The sequence below is a fragment of the Salvelinus namaycush genome, chromosome 31, assembly GCF_016432855.1.
Source record: "Salvelinus namaycush isolate Seneca chromosome 31, SaNama_1.0, whole genome shotgun sequence".
Lineage (NCBI taxonomy): Eukaryota > Metazoa > Chordata > Actinopteri > Salmoniformes > Salmonidae > Salvelinus > Salvelinus namaycush.
This window is the reverse complement of record NC_052337.1, coordinates 16634592-16653994: the sequence shown is the minus strand read 5'-3', so window position 1 is coordinate 16653994 and position 19403 is coordinate 16634592. Positions and strand designations below refer to the sequence as shown.

General features: G+C 43.3%; 3 protein-coding genes across 4 annotated transcripts; 1 reads left to right on the top strand and 2 right to left on the bottom strand.

Annotated features, from left to right (window-relative positions):
* Positions 1-1167: 1167 nt before the first annotated feature.
* On the bottom strand, positions 1168-8456 carry LOC120026028. The gene is made up of 9 exons (XM_038970805.1): positions 8258-8456; positions 7622-7800; positions 6362-6466; positions 6064-6213; positions 5597-5836; positions 3737-4112; positions 3280-3521; positions 2745-2920; positions 1168-2471 (listed from the first exon to the last, which is right to left on the bottom strand). Exons 1-9 carry the CDS (start codon positions 8376-8378, stop codon positions 1601-1603), a joined length of 2460 nt encoding a protein of 819 aa, XP_038826733.1. The 5' UTR covers positions 8379-8456; the 3' UTR covers positions 1168-1600.
* A 173-nt stretch (positions 8457-8629) lies between these two features.
* On the top strand, positions 8630-12364 carry dnlz (DNL-type zinc finger). The gene is made up of 3 exons (XM_038971045.1): positions 8630-9007; positions 9800-9939; positions 11846-12364. The coding sequence occupies exons 1-3, from the start codon at positions 8696-8698 to the stop codon at positions 12003-12005; spliced, it is 612 nt and encodes a 203-aa protein (XP_038826973.1). The 5' UTR covers positions 8630-8695; the 3' UTR covers positions 12006-12364.
* LOC120026219 (vicilin-like seed storage protein At2g18540) lies at positions 12265-17858 on the bottom strand. 2 transcript variants are annotated; one of them, XM_038971043.1, is made up of 5 exons: positions 17555-17858; positions 16813-17043; positions 13025-15213; positions 12593-12711; positions 12265-12447 (listed from the first exon to the last, which is right to left on the bottom strand). In XM_038971043.1, the coding sequence occupies exons 2-3, from the start codon at positions 16948-16950 to the stop codon at positions 13735-13737; spliced, it is 1617 nt and encodes a 538-aa protein (XP_038826971.1). In that variant the 5' UTR covers positions 16951-17043; positions 17555-17858; the 3' UTR covers positions 12265-12447; positions 12593-12711; positions 13025-13734. The 2 variants fall into 2 exon arrangements, with proteins under 2 accessions (XP_038826971.1, XP_038826970.1); XM_038971042.1 differs by having other exon boundaries at positions 12593-15213.
* Positions 17859-19403: the final 1545 nt, after the last annotated feature.

Sequence of the window (19403 nt, the reverse complement as noted above, 5' to 3'; positions counted from 1 at the left end):
TTGAGACTGGTGTTTTGCGGGTACTATTTAATGAAGCTGCCAGTTGAGGACTTGTGAGGCGTCTGTTTCTCAAACTAGACACTAATGTACTTGTCCTCTTGCTCAGTTGTGCACCAGGGCCTCCCACTCCTCTTTCTATTCTGGTTAGAGCCAGTTTGTGCTGTTCTGTGAAGGGAGTATTACAAGATCTTCAGTTTCTTGGAAATTTCTCACATGGAATAGCCTTCATTTCTCAGAACAAGAATAGACTGACTAGTTTCAGAAGAACATTCTTTGTTTCTGTCCATTTTGAGCCTGTAATCGAACCCAAATGCTGATGCTCCAGATACTCAACTAGTCTAAAGGGCAGTTTTATTGCTTCTTTAATCAGGACAACAGTTTTCAGCTGTGCTAACATAATTGCAAAAGGGTTTTCTAATGATCAATTAGCCTTTAAAAAAACGTATTTCTGATCAATTTGATGTTATTTTAATGGACAAAACAAAATGCTTTTCTTTCAAAAACAAGGACATCTAAGTGACCCCAAACCTTTATATATAATTTATATTCCTCAATGTATAACTTTTAGAGATTACTAATGTTAGTCCCCACTACAACGAAATACATGTAATTTTGTCCTTGAAACATGTCATTGAAATACTGTAGAATTCCATTCATTCCTATGGAGGACTGCTCCTACTACGGAGTGCCAATATGGCCGACCGGTGGCTTCAAAGCCTCTCAATGACCACTACATAGCATCAGCAATCCAGGGTTTGTATTGGTTTCAACGAGTTTAGCTTGCAAACGTTGGCATGACATCGCCTACAAGTGGGGTTTCTATTTGATAAGTATTTTCTGGCTATATTCACACTGTGCCGTCTCTGGGCACAGCTAGCTAACAAAATTATTGGGAACCACTGCCCATATAGTAGAGGCGTTTGAGGTCAATCCATACAATTTTGTAACGTCGAAATGATGTGCACGTGCATTAGTGTATACGCCCATCACAAAATCCGGTGCTAGCTCTGCTTCATTTTACACACTTGAGCCCCTGGAAAGCTGAAATAATGACGCAATTAATTAACTTAAGGGAAATGCATTGATTGATGCCAATTACTCAATCAGGTTAAGCAAGCGAATGTGCGTATTATCCGATCACAAAATAAATAACCTTAACTTCCAAACCACTGTGCAATAACTGATTTATTAATTTGTTATGGAAAGATTTGTGAACCTGCGCAGTGCCTTAAATCAAGCTGACCCAGAACTGGATACAATGTCACCACATCCTAACAAAGAGACCTTTGTTAGATGAAGACAACCAGAGTTACATATAGCAGGGAGTTCACATATGATCAGAAACTACATACGGGTTATATAGACAAATGAAAATGACTGACTAATTATTTTATTAGCCATCTCAGGGATCTTACTTAGACGTCAGACAAGCAATTTCCAGTTTTGCTCATCACAAAAAGGCAATAGACATCAAATACAAAGAAGTATACAAATTGTGTAGGACAACACTAAGTACTACATAAAAACAACCCACAAATTAAAAGTGGCAGAGTTGCCTTTTAATACTGAACATTCTTTATTTTCCCTCTTTAGAAAAATGCTATTTCTGAACATTTTCTACATCAACCCGGGAGAGTACTTTGATGCGTTTGGGCATGGCCACGATAATCTCCACGCCTGCCCTTTTTCTCTTCCCCTTGGAGGTGGAAACTGTTTTGACGCTAGCGTCCTTCTGAATCACCATGGCCTCACTCTGAGCCTGGAGAACGTCCAGTTTCTGCCTGAGCTCCTGTAGGTGGTCAATGTCGTTGATCCCGCTCACATTCTCCATGATGGATTTGAGTTTGGCCACACACTCCCTCCTCAGTTCCTCCCTCTCCCGCAGACCCTGTGAAGCCTGTGGGGCCACCCACTGTGTTTGTATGCTATGCAGTTGTAACTGTGGAGTTTGAGGAGTTTGCACCAGTGGCACTGTTTCTTCAGGCCCATCCCACTGAAGAGAGACTGGGGAAGCTGGGGAGAGATGCATTAGACCATTGAGGGCTTCCTCCATCTCCTCTGTTGTGGTGTGAGAGGTCTGTGAATGCAATGTGAGCAAAGGGTGGTCCCTGTATTTGGGACACAGGTGCTCCCAGGTCCAGTTAGGCTCAGACCTGAAGACGTGACAGAAGTGTTCACAGGGCAGGCGCTGGTCCCTCCACACCTCACACTCACAGGAGGGCCAGGTGGACTCTGAACCGAAGCTGACCGTGTAGGACCACGCTGCCCTGGTCTCTGCCAGACTCTTCACCCGGAAGGTGCCGTTGGCGGTGTCGCTGGCCTGCTCCACCACGATGTCGGGGTATTGCAGGGCCGCAGACATGTTGTCCATCACCAGGGCCACCACACTCCAAGGGCGATGCCACAGGAACGGAGGCACAGTGGGGTTGAGGCTGTACTCGCCAGAGGACTGGCTGTTGAGGTCTGTGTACCTGGAGGTTCAGGGAGTGTAGCAGGTTTAGACTGACCAAACATCAAAACACTTACATTAAAGGGGAATTACACTCCAAAATAAAAGTTTACAAAAGTAGTCAAATGTCAAGATGAGTCCACATCCTACATCTTAACCCCAATGGAGAAGATAAGCACTGTAAATTATATGGTGTTTATCTTCCATAAATTTAGCAGATATCTCAACAGAAGACTACTTTTGACAGCAAATACTATTCTAAATTACATTGAATCCTATTCTAAAACAAACTTACCTTTGGTGCATCTGTGGGAAGTAGTCGTCAACAAGGAACTGCAGCATTTGGCTCAGGGTGTCTTTTTTATGGACCTTCATGTTATTATGTGTGAAAAAGTCGCTCTGCATCTCCAGACCTCCGTTCACCATAGACACAAAGTTGACAATATCAACCCTCACGGCGTTCGCCCATCTCTGAATGAACAAAAACAAGAGCATGTAGCCAACCACTGTATGCCCCATTAGACTAGGATGCACATTATGGACCTATAGCTAGCATATTATGGATCTATAGCTAGATACCGCATCATGGATTCAGCTAGCAAAAACATAACACACTTGCTACTGTTACTTCTACAGACTGTCTACATACAGTAGGTGTGGTTTAAACATGCTGTCTGCTTCAGGATGAAAGCACCTCTAAGCACAGGTCTGAGATCTGCTTTCCGTCTAACCACCCTGACCTTCATTAATACGCAGGTGAAGACAAAGCAGGTCCAGGACCTGACCCCATTGCCCCTGCGATTTCATTAATTGACATGTGCACTACAAACCTTCTCCTCTGACAGCCACTTGTTAGTGAACCAGTTCTTGAAAAGTTGTCTCTTTTCCAACCAGATGGGGCTCTGCTGTAGTAGTTCTACTGCCCCCTGGTGTTGCTCTCTGGTAAGGGCTCCAGCGATGGCCTTCATCATATCAAAGATCCCCTCCTGGTTGGTGATGGCTCGCGACCGGTTGCTCAGCCACTTGGTCCAGGTCCTCTCCCGCAGGTGATCGCTGAAGACTGCCTGAGCACCTGAGATTGGAATGAGAAACAGTCCGTAATTATCAAACTCTAACACCCTCATCCTCTAGTATTTAGAGATTGTAAAAGATTAAACATGTTCTTGACCAACAGGTCTTTTCAAAAGAAAATCCTGAAACTCACAGCCAACAGTGTTGAGAGCACATTATGAAGCTAACTTGCTTTTCCCACCTCATAGCTAACATTAAAACCTCACCACTGTTCACCTGTGAATGCTGCCTCCACCGCCTTCATCTCCACAGGGCAGTGTTCAGTGAGGATGTAGGCTGGGCTCCAGCCCCGGTTCCACTGCCTGAACACCCCCAGCGCCTCCCCCAAGGCTTCGGCGCTCCTCGACTGCACCACAAACAGGCCCACCGGCGCCACGCTCACATTGGTGCGCACGCACAGGAAGAAGAGTGGCAGGGGGAAGCGCGTCCTCTTATAGGCCGCGTCCAGGAAGCACACCTCCTTGCCATACTGCCGAAGCAGCCGCCGCTGCCAGTCTGTCTGGTAGCAGAGCAACAGGTTCTCGCTCTCTGATTGAACCCTAAGCAGGAAGTTGATTCTAGGAGCTTCCGCCTTCCAATTCTCTGCCAAGGTCTAAGGGGGGGAGGGGAGGGGTTATGGTTAATAGCTGAGGTGAAACTTTTGCGTCCTTTCAATTATTTCAGTGCTAACCAAACTCATTTTTGCGCCAGTGTGAGCTTTATATATGGTTGTGCACCTTGACTTTTGCTATAACATGTCTGTCTTATTCTAAACCACAGCAGTGATATTCCCATGGCCTTATGTCATGGAGTAATATTTATCTGTGCTCTGTTACATCACACACAGTCCTTGGTTCTCAAAATGTTCCACTGAGGACACCTGTTAAAGTTCCCATGTATTAATTCACCATACCCAGTGTGTAGAAGTTTCAGACTACATACTTTCTAAAAAGCAGTTCCAGAATGAGGGGTGCTTTAGCTCTGCTGGTGTTGCTGTTCTGTCTGTTTGGGGAATGGGCTCAGGGAGAGAGTGGTGGGGTCCAAGAGAATGACATCACTCAACCCAGTTGTTGTTGTAGATTTACATAATAAATGGCCAGCATCTACTGTCAACAAGTAGGGTGGCAGGTAGCCTAGCGGTTAAGAGCGTTGGGCTAGTAATAGAAAGGTTGCCGGTTAGAATCAGCCGACTAGGTGAAAAATCTGTCTGTGCCCTTTGAGCAAGGCACTTTACCCTAATTGTTCATGTAAGTCACTCTGGATGAAAACGTCTGCTAAATTACTAAAATATAAATACAATCGCAATGGAGGCAATGACTATGTATCCAATTCAGTGACTCTGGCTGCGTTTAGACAGGCAGCCCAGTTCTGATCTTTTTTTCACTAATTGGTCTTTTGACCAATCAGATCAGTTCTGAAAAAGATCTGATGTAAACATATCAATTAGTAAACACAGCCTTTGTTGGTGGAGAAAGGAGTCTCTGGAAAGACTCCAGGCTCTGATCTGATGACAACAAACATTTTCAGTGGCTTTCTGCTCTTCCCATGTAAGGATAACGCACCACAAAGCTGTTATGAATTTATTTTTCTTGAATCCGTGGAAAACTCTGCATGTGGGTTCCTGAATTGTATAATAAAGGCTTGTCAAGTCTCTTTTTATCATGCACAGAAACAGGCACTGACACACAATCAACCAGACTGGGATTTTGGAAACTATTCAATTGTCATTTCAATTCTTGATATTTACTCATTGATTCTAGAAGAATATAACGTATCAATGCCTCATGTTTTCAGCACAACTGTCGGTTTATCCTTACCCAACATATTCACTTGCTTGATTTTGGGCATCAGGAGACTGAAAGCAATATATACTGAAAGCATGAATGTTGACATGCAGAATGTTTTGGAACTATATCAAAAAGTAGACTAATGAAACAATAGTGACTAAAATGCCCCTTTAAACAAGTGTTTCAAAGAGGGTGGGTGACATGCAAAAAATACAGCTAACACCACAAGCCCCAATGGCCTTATCTCAGAAGACAATCCAAATATCTGATGAATAGGTGGGAATGATGGAGTGCAGCACAGCCTTCTCACCAGCAGGTTGACCAGGTCTATTTTGCTGTAGTGTTCCTCCGCGATGACCTGAGCCATGACGGCATGGATGGTTTTCTCCGTGGGGAAGAAGCGCCTCAGCGGTGGCGGGGTCGTGTCTCGGAACAGTTCCGTCCGCACGTACTGGACCATCTGGTCCTTTACCTCCTTCACCTTCCTCACCCCCTGCTGCACCAACGCTCGGATGTAACCTTTGACCCTGTCGTCCATCTGATCTGCACCCTGAGGGAACGAGTAGAGAGTGGCTTTTGTTAAGTAGGGAGAAAATACCCCTAACCACTGTTACAGGGTCAGATACTTGTATTCCACAGGGAATTTTAAGAGATCAAGGGTTTATTACATCTGTGTACCGAACAGACATACAGGCATACAGATACTAGTTATGTAGCCTAAAGAGAGTCCAATGCAATAGATCCCATGGTCATAGTATAGTAATATCATAGTAATACCTTTCCAATAGGATGGCCCTTGTGGTCAGTGACACTGGGTATTTTGAGGAAATACTGTATCTTCCACTGCACCGAGGCTGGGTCTGTCTGGAGAGCTTGTTTGATGGAAATAGACATGACCCTCCTCAACCGTGATGTGTCCTTCTCCAACTGATGCAGTATGGAGCGAGCGCACACACACACACAGATATAATTATGTATATTAGTCTGATGTGCATCCTAATGTTGACTGTGGTGCGCGGTCACTGGAGTTACATAATAAACATATATAAACATAAACACAGTATTTCACCCGTACCTTGAATCCAGGGAACTTGACAATGCGGCTGATTGTGAACACAGCAGGGCATGCTACCTTCTTGGTTTTCAGCAACAGGTTTCTTTTTTCCTTGCCATCTTTTTCCTGAAATATCAAAATCAAATGTTATTTGTCACATGCTTAGTAAACAACTGGTGTACACCAACAGCGACATGCTTACAGGCCCTTCCCAACAACAAAGTAAAATAACAAAAACAATAACAAGGATTGAATACACAATGAGTAACAACTTTGCTATATACACGGTGTACCTGTACTGAGTCGATGTGCAAGGGTACGAGGTTATTGAGGTAGATATGTACAAATAGGTAGGGGTAAAGTGACTAGGCAACAGGATAGATAATAAACATTAGCAGCAGCGTATTTGATGAGTCAAAGGAGTTAGTGCAAAAAGGGTCAATGCAGATAGTCTGGGTAGCTATTTGATTAACTATTTAGCAGTCTTAAGGCTTGGGGGTAGACGCGGTTCAAAGTCCTGTTGGTTCAAGACTTGTTGCATCGGTACCGCTTGCCGTGCTGTAGCAGAGAGAACAGTCTATGACATGGGTGGCTAGAGTGATAATTTTTAGGGGCTTCTTCTGACACCGCCTGGTATAGAGGTCCTGGATGGCAGGTAGCACTGCTACAGTGATGTACTGGGCCGTACGCACTACCCTCTGTAGCGCCTTGCGGTCGTATACAAAGCTGATGCCATACCAAGCTGTGATGCAGCCAGTCAGGATGCTCTCAATGGTGCAGCTGTAGAACGTTTTGAGGATTTTGGAGAAAATTAGTGGTAGGTAAGAATGGAATTGTTGAGATTGGTCAACTACCTAGAAGCATTGATGGAACCAGGGTGGTATTCATTAGACACCATATGGAAGAAAATGTAACGAAATAGGGAGGGACAACCTCTACTCCAATAAGAAAAGCTCCTTTACGTTTTCAGTTGCACAATGCTTTTTAAAGCTTTTCCATAGTGTGCCCTAATGAATTCGATTCAGGATTAGATGCAAAATACATCCTAGCTACAGATTGTTACACCTGATAATGTGATCTAACCAAAGACTTAAGGATGAAGACAGCATTGCCAATATAAGGTTGGTGGAAAATTCTCTGTGCTACACCAAACGGTATCTAACCTGTAACTCCCAGTAATGGATACCAAAAATATTTTGTTAGATCACATTATCTGGTGTAACAATCTGTAGCTACATGGAACACTTCAAAGCCATTTCAGAATATCATAGATAGTAGTACCCTTTGATCCTCAAGTTCCTGCCTCTTCTTGAATCCACACTTTGCCCGGCCCCTGTGGCATCCCATCAGTTTGTGTCCGATGAACATGAAGGGTACGCTGTCAAAGGGGATAGAGGGAGTACCCTTGCCGTAGTTCCATTCCCAGTATAAGCGGTTCTTGTGGTCCTGTGGTTTCCAACCTGTTTAGCAGAACACATTGAAAGAGCCATGAGTCCAGAGGTGTATTCATTAGTCTGATTTGCAGCAAAACATTTTCTGTTGCAAAACGTTTTGTCAACGGAAGCCGTTTACTTTCTAGGAACCAAACAGAACTAAAACGGGGAGGGACTTACCTGAATGTGTCCAATAGAAAACTACGTTTTTGTTGCAAAGCGTTTTGTTTGGAGTAAACTGTTTCCGTTGCAAAATGCAACACAAACGTTTGCAACGGAATCCGACTAATGAATACACCAGTAGTTTGTGGAGGTTACATCACTACATAAGAACATTAATCAATCAATGTAGGTAGCTAAATAGTATGGAACTGCTGAAAGATAGCCATGTCACCCTGGTGATTGTTTGCACTGTCTGCAACTTGACCAATGCACGTTTCCTACAGGCAGCACACTCTTTAGCTAACGTCGATAGCTAGTTTACCTTGGTCATTGAATCGCTTGTCCACACGGTAAGAAATATATTTCACACAGGTTGACTCTTCGACGTGTGAGATATGCTTATTGACCTCTTCAATTGTTTCAAAGACAGCTTCGTCGCTCATTTTTGTTTATAATCTGCTACCAATGCATATAAACAGTCATATAAACATTCAAAAAATGTCGCTAGCTAAACTAAAGCGGTAATGTTTGCGATTATTTAATTGGTTCACGTGCGGATCAATAGACCCGCCTTCTTAAAATTGTGGTCTCTCATTGGTGTAACATGAGAACCGTCACTAAAATGGAAACAAACGATTGGCTTCTATTCGAAACAATCAACCATTTTCCTACACGTCATTAGATTGCGACTCAACCACGTTGAGGACAACAGACGCTTGACGGTACCGAATTTAAAATCTTTTCGTAGCAATTTTCGTCAATGTTTCAACAGAATACAATTCGGGTTACGAATGGTACATTTTGGCACTGGCATAGAAGTTATACATTGTCGAGATCATGGACTCAGTTATCAAGGACAAGACTACTGCACGTACAACCACTTGCATCAGGGACCAGTCAATGGTCCTCTTCACAGTCAAGACACAGCAGTGGTCCGACTTTGCCGGTTGCTTTCAGGCAGTATCAAAGATATGTACCTCTCGATAAACAATTCTCTACCACAACACACGTCTGCAGCGATTCCATTGGGAAGATTCATTCAACGCATTACCACTTGGTTTACACATGCAAGGTAATGGATGAGATTTTAAATGGAAGATCAGTTCTTTTTCACATCATGTTTCTACAGTGACAGTCATAGCATGATTTGGCAATGAAGATTTGGTTGATGAGGTGATCAAAACACTGGTACTCAGGGCCCGTATCCACAAAACATCTCAGAGTAGGAGTGTGATGGATTTTTATTTTGTATTTATTTTTATTTAACTACGCAAGTCAGTTAAGAACAAATTCTTATTTCCAATGACAGCCTACCAAAAGGCAAAATACCTTCTGCTGGGACGGGGGCTGGGATAAAAATATATGTATATGTACATGTATTGTTGTCGTGATCTGTGTTTTGTCCTATATTTATTTATATATATATATATATATTGTAACGACCCTGGGTTTATAAGCGCGGAAATCGACTCTGCCGGACGAGCGTGCTGGACGATAGCGTGCTGCACTTCGGGTTAGAAGGTCGAGGGTTCGAGACCTGCTCCCTGCCTGTTTCATTACAATATATATATAAATATAGGATAAAACACACATCACAATAACAATACATCACGCAAAGCAGCCACAACTGTCAGTAAGAGTGTCCATGATTGAGTCTTTGAATGAAGAGATTGAGATAAAACTGTCCAGGTTGAGTGTTTATTTGCAGCTTGTTTCTGTCTCCTGCTGCAGCAAACTGAAAAGATCAGTTTAGCCTTTTAGATAATAATGAATACGATTATATGGATAGTTTATAAAGTTCAGATTCAACCTGACTCTTCTAATAAACTGTATCATTATTTGACTGTAAATGATCTGTATGCAGGTGTGCTCAACCAGGTCAACGAAGAGGATATCTAAGGTAGCCTATCATAAAGGTGTTGTCCTAGTGACCTGCCCAGGATGTGAAAAACACCACATTATTGCTGACAACTTGGGTTGGTTCTCTGATCTGAAGGGAAAGAGGTTGGTGGCCAAGTTAATGTTGGTCTGAACATTTTACATGCATGCATTCTACAGTCGTGGCCAAAGGTTTTGAGATATTAATTTTCACAAAGTCTGCTGCCTCAGTTTGTATGATGGCAATTTGCATATACTCCAGAATGTTATGAAGAGTGATCAGATGAATTGCAAAGTCCCTCTTTGCCATGCAAATTAACTGAATCCCCAAAAAACATTTCCACTGCATTTCAGCCCTGCCACAAAAGGACCAGCTGACATGTCAGTGATTTTCACGTTAACACAGGTGTGAGTGTTGACGAGGACAAGGCTGGAGATCACTCTGTTGTGCTGATTGAGTTCGAATAACAGACTGGAAGCTTCAAAAGGAGGTTGGTGCTTGGAATCATTGTTCTTCCTCTGTCGACCATGGTTACCTGCAAGGAAACACGTGCCGTCATCATTGCTTTGCACAAAAAGGGCTTCACAGGCAAGGATATTGCTGCCAATAAGATTGCACCTAAATCAACCATTTATCGGATCATCAAGAACTTCAAGGAGAGCGGTTCAATTGTTGTGAAGAAGGCTTCAGGGCGCCCAAGAAAGTCCAGCAAGCGCCAAGACCGTCTCCTAAAGTTGATTCAGCTGCGGGATCGGGGCACCACCAGTGCAGAGCTTGCTCAGGAATGGCAGCAGGCAGGTGTGAGTGCATCTGCACGAACAGCGAGGCGAAGACTTTTGGAGGATGGCCTGGTGTCAAGAAGGGCAGCAAAGAAGCCACTTCACTCCAGGAAAAACATCAGGGACAGACTAATATTCTGCAAAAGGTACATGGATTGGACTGCTGAGGACTGGGGTAAAGTCATTTTCTCTGATGAATCCCCTTTCCGATTGTTTGGGGAATACGGAAAAAAGCTTGTCCGGAGAAGACAAGGTGAGCGCTACCATCAGTCCTGTGTCATGCCAACACTAAAGCATCCTGAGACCATTCATGTGTGGGGTTGCTTCTCAGCCAAGGGAGTGGGCTCACTCACAATTTTGCCTAAGAGCACAGCCATGAATAAAGAATGGTACCAACACATCCTTCGAGAGCAACTTCTCCCAACCATCCAGGAACAGTTTGCTGACGAACAATACCATTTCCAGCATAATGGACCACCTTGCCATAAGGCAAAAGTGATAACTAAGTGGCTCGGGGAACAAAACATCGATATTTTGGGTCCATGGCCAGGAAACTCCCCAGACCTTAATCCCATTGAGAACTTGTGGTCAATCCTCAAGAGGCGGGTGGACAAACAAAAACCCACAAATTCTGACAAACTCCAAGCATTGATTATGCAAGAATGGGCTGCCATCAGTCAGGATGTGGTCCAGAAGTTAATTGACAGCATGCCAGGGTGGATTGCAAAGGTCTTGAAAAGAAGGGTCAACACTGCAAATAGACTATTTGCATCAACTTCATGTAATTGTTAATAAAAGTCTTTGACACTTATGAAATGCTTGTAATTATACTTCAGTATTCCATAGTAACATCTGACAAAAATATCTAAAGACACTGAAGCAGCAAACTTTGTGAAAATTAATATTTGTGTCATTCTCAGAACTTTTGGCCACGATTGTACAGTATTACAAGGATATGTATTATCCCTATTGATAGGGATTTGCACAGAAGAGAAATGGAACTGCAGTCATAGTGAATCATAAGTGAATCCCGTATTAATAGGCTGTAACGTTTGTGTGGACTAAAGGGCCCTACACACTTCATGCAAATGCAGCATCATTTTCTCACACAGTTGTAGGTACTTGAGTTTTGGAACAAACTATATACGATGCTCCTTCGCTCTGTTTGCATGAAGTGTGTAGCCTCCTTAAGACTGGAGTATTATTCCTGAATATTTTTTTTTAATGAGTCATGTTGTTTTTTTCCCTACAGGAACATTGAGGAAATCCTTGCAGCGAAAGGGGAGAAAGTGAAGAGGGTAGAAGAAGAGGCGGCCTTCGAGATTGTTATAGATGAGTCCGGCAAGGATACAACACAGACTGCTCAAGATGCAAAGAAACCTTCACCAGAGTCTGATGACTCAGGGAAATAATGACTAACTCTCTGTGGGTGTGTGTGTGCGCGCATACATGCATTTGTCGATGGACTGATCACAACAAGGACACCATTCTCTATGAGGGAGAAATAGCTATTACTAAGTAAATGCAACACTTCTTTTGATATTTCTATCTCCATATTGTTTTCATAAGATATTGATCATTTCTTATCACACTACTGCCAGAATATTCCTTGGGTTTACACCAATCTTACTACTACTGCACTGATCACAATCAAACAGAAAAGGCTGATGCTTGCAATTCATTTTTATTGTAAAGTTGTATGATATAAAGCAGGAAGAATTAACATCCAAAAGCCCATTTAGGGCCATGGCAAACTGCCTATCATAGACCCTCTCCCTCTTCCTCCATGGTGTCCTCCAGCAGCTCATGAAAGCAATGCTGTCAATCCACATGGAAGCAGAACATAGAGTGCTCCTGTAAAACAATTATATCCCGTCAGGAATGAATCAAACAGTCATTGAACGAATGGGATTCACAGTAATACATTTGTCTGAGAATTGTCAATCATGAACCCCAGTTCTGGAGCCCCTATCCTCTCATCACAAGCCCAAGCACTTACCTCATCTGCTCTTCTGTGTTTTCCTCTTGCTGCCTCCCTCCCTTTCATCCTTTCCTATTGATGCTTCAACAGATCTGTTTCTTTGGCTGCTCTTTTCATCTATCTCAGACTTGAACAGGCTTGGAAAGAGGACAAAAGGAAACCAAAGCAACTTTAAAAGAGAAGTAGAAGAGGCAGACTTCATTTCTTTTTGACATGTCTGTTGGCTTTTTTCCTGTGCTCTTGGTCTTCTCCTTTTCTGCTCATCCTTAGTTATTTAGATAGTTATTTTGGCCATATGTCCATCAGAATTCTAGTTCAATCTCCTCTCTTTTACTCTTATAAAATGTTTTCACCTCTTTTCTCTGGGTCTCTGTTTATCTTGCCTCCCCCCTTGTGTTTTCCATTACTTTCTTTTGATCCACTCAGCTCTTTACTGCTAATCTCATTTACCTTTTATCACATGGTCCTTCCTGATTCTGTCCATCAGAACTTGAATTCTGTATCTTCTACTGACCTCCTGATAAACCACTCTGGTCTCCCTTCCTCCTCTCTCATGTTTCCTCCTCTTCACCCTCATGCCTGGCTTCCTTATAATATTTTCCTCCTTTTGCTTATTTTCTAATTTTTTTGTTCGTTTTTTCTTTTGTCATCTACTCAAAAGTTGTCAATGCCTCGTCCGCCGCTTTCTTCTGCTTCTTCCTTGTTCTCTTCTTCGCAGACTGTGCGTGAGCGGTCTCTGGACGCGGCTCCCTCTCTTCCCTCCGCACAGAGGCGTCAGATGTAGACGCTGTGACCTCGTATGCCACCACCTGTTTTGCTCTCTGTCTGCCCTTTTTTCTGACACAGCGCACGCCTCTTTTCTCTTTCAATCTGTGCATTCCTCTCTTCTCTCTCATACAGTTTCTCCATCTCCATCTTGAACCTGGCCTCGTGATCTTTTATTCTTTGAAGCTCTGCTCTCTTCTTATCCTCGTCCCGTATCATTGTCTGCCTTTTCTGTTCCTCCTTCTCTTGTTCCTGCTGTATCTTCAATCTCCTTTTCTGTTCCTCTTTCCTCCTCTTCTCTTCTTTCTCTCGTGCCTTTTGCTGCATCTCCAACACCTTCATTCTCTCCTTTTCCCTGTTCCTCTCCTCCTCCATCCTCTGTTTCTCAATCTTTTTCAACTTCTCTGCCCTCTTTTTCTCCATCTTTTTCTCTTCCTCTGCCCTCTTTTTCTCTTCTTTTGCACGGAACTTCTGTTGCATCTCCTGCTTCTTTCTTTCTTTCTTTCTTTTTTCTCTTGCTCTTGTCTCTTTTTCTCATGTTCGATCTTTAGTTTCATCTCTGCCTTCTCCCTTTTCCTCTGCTCCTCTAACTTGTTTTTTTCCATATTTTCTGTCCTTTTCCTTTCCTCCTCATTCAATTTCTTCTGTCTCTTTTCCCACTTTTTGAGCTCTTCGTCCCTGGCTTTTTCCTTCCTCCTTTCAATCTTCATCATCTCTTCATTTCTCTTAGCCTCGTCCTTAAAATATTTGATCCTGTCTGCGTAGCTCATGGCATTAAGTTCTTCTTTCCCTCGGCTTGCCATCATAGACAATGCATTGGCGGTTGCATATCTCCCTTCCATTTTACCACTACCACTATCATTCTCCTTCCTGTCCCTCTCACCATAAGGTTCCCTGTGTAGACATCTCTGCTGTTGTCCACTCATGCTCTCCTCACTTTCACTACTCCCCTCCTGACTTGTGTCCTCACTCACACTCTGAGACACATCATCCTCAGACGAGCACGAGGGAGTCACAGCCTTCTCAGTGATGACGCGGAGCGCCTTGATGTAGTCAGCTTCTGTGTTCACCCTGTGAGCGAGCGGGCACAGCTCCTCGTAAATGGACTTCCATGTGAGTGACTCCTCACAAACGTTGTCAGGCAGGTATAGATCAGATGATTGCCTCTTGAGCACATTCACAACGTCTGCCAGGTCCTCCTGGGTTTCCCCCTGAGTGTCCTCTCGGGCGGCCACTGGCGTGGCGTCTGGGCTGGCCGGGGGCTCGGGGGCTGTGGAAGGGGTATTAGATTGTTCTACTGCAGAGGAGCAGGAGGCCTCAGTGTCATCGTTCTTGTCATTGTTGTTTACCCTTTTCTTCAGAATCTCTTCCTTTCTCTTTTGGGCCATCCTCTCTTTCAGCTGTGCTTTATACATATTCGCAATTTCTGCGCCTCGCCGTTGAACTTCTTCAGACAATTCCTCAGACGATGTAATTTCTGGCCTATAGACCTCTTCCTTGACCTTTGCCTGGCCAGTCAATGAGGATCTGGGGTGGACATGCGGATGGGTCTGTCTCATCCAGGCAGGAGGGCCGGAAGCCAGGGGGTGGGATGGGACAGCAAATCGGTGTGAAGCGTGTGGATGTGACTTCTTGGACTGAGAAGGAGGCCATTTATCAGGGGAGGTGCAGCTCTGTGTGTCCAGAGGGGGAAAGATTGAGTGTTTCTTAGATGGGTCCTTCTGGGTGCCGGCAGCATGCTGGTCAGGCTCCGATTGGCTGTTGGCGAGGTACCTATGGAGGTTGTACCTGTGGAAAGCTGGCAGTGTCGGGGAGACGGGACAAAGAATGGAGGAGGTGGAGCGCTGCTTGATCACCCCTTTATCCACCCCAATCTGTATGATGACAGACACATTTTTATTACTTAATAGCTTGATGGTCATTGATATTACTATCTAAAAACATTTACATGTGTATGGGTAATAAATATCATAGAGAAAACATGTTTTATTACTGTATATTAGCCTATTAGGAAAATGAACTTTTGGAATCATTCCAATTCAGAAATTCTTCCATTCTTTTTCAACTTTATTCTAAGAATGCAGACCTTCCTAAGAATACTACCATTGCAGAATGCAGACCTTCTTAAGAATACTACCAGTGCACAACGCAGGCCTTCCTCAGAATACTACCAGTGCAGAATGTAGACCTTCTTAAGAATACTACCAGTGCAGAACGCAGGCCTTCCTCAGAATACTACCAGTGCAGAATGTAGACCTTCTTAAGAATACTACCAGTGCAGAATGCAGACCTTCTTAAGAATACTACCAGTGCAGAACGCAGGCCTTCCTCAGAATACTACCAGTGCAGAACGCAGACCTTCCTCAGAATACTACCAGTGCAGAATGCAGACCTTCTTAAGAATACTACCAGTGCAGAACGCAGGCCTTCCTCAGAATACTACCATTGCAGAACGCAGGCCTTCCTGAGAATACTACCAGTGCAGAATGCAGACCTTCTTAAGAATACTACCAGTGCAGAACGCAGACCTTCTTAAGAATACTACCAGTGCAGAACGCAGGCCTTCCTCAGAATACTACCAGTGCAGAACGCAGGCCTTCCTCAGAATACTACCAGTGCAGAACGCAGGCCTTCCTCAGAATACTACCATTGCAGAATGCAGACCTTTCTGAGAATACTACCAGTGCAGAACGCAGGCCTTCCTCAGAATACTACCATTGCAGAATGCAGGCCTTCCTGAGAATACTACCATTGCAGAATGCAGACCTTCCTGAGAATACTACCATTGCAGAACGCAGGCCTTCCTCAGAATACTACCATTGCAGAATGCAGGCCTTCCTGAGAATACTACCATTGCAGAACGCAGGCCTTCCTCAGAATACTACCATTGCAGAACGCAGGCCTTCCTCAGAATACTACCATTGCAGAATGCAGGCCTTCCTGAGAATACTACCATTGCAGAATGCAGACCTTCCTGAGAATACTACCATTGCAGAACGCAGGCCTTCCTCAGAATACTACCATTGCAGAATGCAGGCCTTCCTGAGAATACTACCATTGCAGAATGCAGACCTTCCTGAGAATACTACCATTGCAGAACGCATACCTTCCTCAGAATACTACCAGTGCAGAATGCAGACCTTCTTAAGAATACTACCATTGCAGAACGCAGGCCTTCCTCAGAATACTACCAGTGCAGAACGCAGGCCTTCCTCAGAATACTACCAGTGCAGAATGCAGGCCTTCCTCAGAATACTACCAGTGCAGAATGCAGACCTTCCTGAGAATACTACCAGTGCAGAATGCAGACCTTCCTCTGAATACTTCCAGTGTTCTGTTTTTTTCTTGCCTTCTTATTTCACTATTCTATCTATTTAGATCTAATTTCTGTGTATCAGGATTGGGAACATCTAAATCAACTACAGTATATCTACTTATATGAACGTCTGATTAAAGAAAACTGCTCTTGTTACCTCCTCCAAGAGTTGGTGCAGCCTAAATATTTCTCCATACAGCGCCTTAATCTCCCTCATGTTTCCTCGCTCAGTTCTCCATGTCTCTCTAGCCAATCTCCAATGGGCGAGGTCAAGGTCATGGATATCCTCCCGCATGCCTAGTTCAACCTGGGTTCCCTTCTCATTTAGCCTCTTCTTTTTCCTCTTCTTCTGGGTTGAATCGGTGTTCTCCTTACCCTGCCTACACACCTTTAGGGCAGTAGAGATATTGAGAATAGAACATGGTATATTTTATTTTACTCATTGGATTATTACAGTGGGGCAAAAAAGTATTTAGTTTGCCACCAATTGTGCAAGTTATCCCACTTAAAAAGATGAGAGAGGCCTGTAATTTTCATCATAGGTACACTTCAACTATGACAGACAAAATGAGAAAAAAAATTCCAGAAAATCACATTGTAGGATTTTTAATGAATTTATTTGCAAATTATGGTGGAAAATAAGTATTACAGGCCTGTAAATTACAGGCCTCTCTCATCTTTTTAAGTGGGAGAACTTGCACAATTGGTGGCTGACTAAATACTTTTTTGCCCCACTGTATGTGCCTTCCATTGTATTTCATTGATATACAATATCAATAAGGTATAATGTTGACACTAGATCAAGCCATAGTTAGTACAAAGTTTACACTGTTTGGCCATACATGATTAGTCTGGACCACTTTAGTGGGTCGTAGATTTAGCCTGCAGATGGGACTTACATTAAGGCTGGGGAGTTGTGAGGAGTTTTGAGGCTGGTGTGTTCTGGGCCTGTGGAGTTCAGTAGTTCCTGTGCAGAAATCGTCCTGTGCAGTCCGATTTGTCCATGGCTCGAAATGAAAATGATGACAAACATGCAGTCAGTAATGAGGTTATCGTGATACAAGCTTGTTATTTTCAATCCTAGAAAAGCTCATAGGCCTATATGTCAAAGTGATGATTTTAAATCACTGGAATTTTGACTATGAGGGTGGTGAGAGAAAAGAGATTCTAACCATTCTTACGATGAGCCTTGGGAAGGAGAACTTTCCCATAGTTCCTTCAATTACAGTAATCCTGAAAAAGGTACAATATGGCTTCAAAATATTATTATATTATTTAAATCATCTAAATTAAATTGTGTCAAAAAGTAGGCCTTTTCACACTAAATCACAAGTGGTCACAACTACTTACCACCAATCACTTCAAAAATAACCATCCAAAATATAGCAATGATTTTGACCCTGAATTGAACTTGTAAGTGTTGCCGTAATGTGACAGTAACGCTATGGCAAACCATTTAGGCTGTCATCATATCAGAATACACTCATTTATGACATCACAATTGTGATGTAATGTGGTGCCATGGGAGACCACACCCCCCCCGACAGACAGCAAACACCAGAGCCACATAGGCCTGTTAACCAATTAATCCAGTTCTATGTTTGAAATACAGTATATTTAGTACGAGTAAGCTCATAAACATAGTAAAAACCACACTGTAGCAATGTGTATCACTTCACAGCTACTGTACATGATGCATGAGTTGTTGTCCTCTGATGGGACCCTATTCCCTACATAGTGTACTACTTTTGACCATGGCCGATAATATACTTTATAGGGTTGATTTGGGATGCACATAGGACTATGTAAAAAAAAGTACCTTTGTTCGTCCTCACAATCAATTTTGCGTTGACATTAACTCATTTTTGCTAAGTGAAAATTATGGGACAACAACAAAGAAATGTATTCATAAGAAAAACTGTACGTGTTGTAATTTCAATGTAGATTCTAGTTGTAAATGGTAGACATTGTACAACAAGGTAACTCTTCAGGATGTAGAGTATGAAGGCAGAGTATGAAAACCTTTGCACTGTCTCTGATGCAGGTGTTTTTTCCCCCCTCTCATTATGACATCGCTGTGATGTCATATGGGGGAACACTTTGCCCAAGTTTGGCATCTCCGGGGATAATGTGCTGTGTGCAGACCACTTTCACGCATATGCACTAGTGCAATCATTGTATTTCCTCCTCCATGAATGTATAATTGCAACATTACAGATTTTTTACAATTGTGTGTCACCCTATGGGACTCCCAATCACGGCAGAATGTGATACAGCCTGGATTCAAACCAGGGACTGTAGTGACGCCTCTTGCACTGAGATGCAGTGCTTTAGACCGCTGCAACTTCAAAGAATTTACTGAGTTACAGTCCATATAAGGAGGTCAATTGAAATGAAATCCTTAGTCCCTAATCTATGGATTTCACATGACTGTACAGGGGTGCAGCCATTGGGTGGGCCTTGGAGGGCTCACCCACTTGCAGCCAGGCCCAGCCAATCAGAATGAGTTTGTCCCCACAAAAAGTCATTATTATATGCAAATACTTGTCAGCCTCCCTCCCAGCGTGGCTACAAATTCTCAAAAATTATGTTCGAGGCACCTTATGGTTGAAAAATTAACATTCAATTATCTAGCAACAGCTCTGGTGGACATTCCTGCAGTCAGCATGCCAATTGTACACTCCCTCAAAACTTGAGGCATCTGTGGCATTGTATTGTGACACAACTGCGCACTTTAGGGGCTTTTTA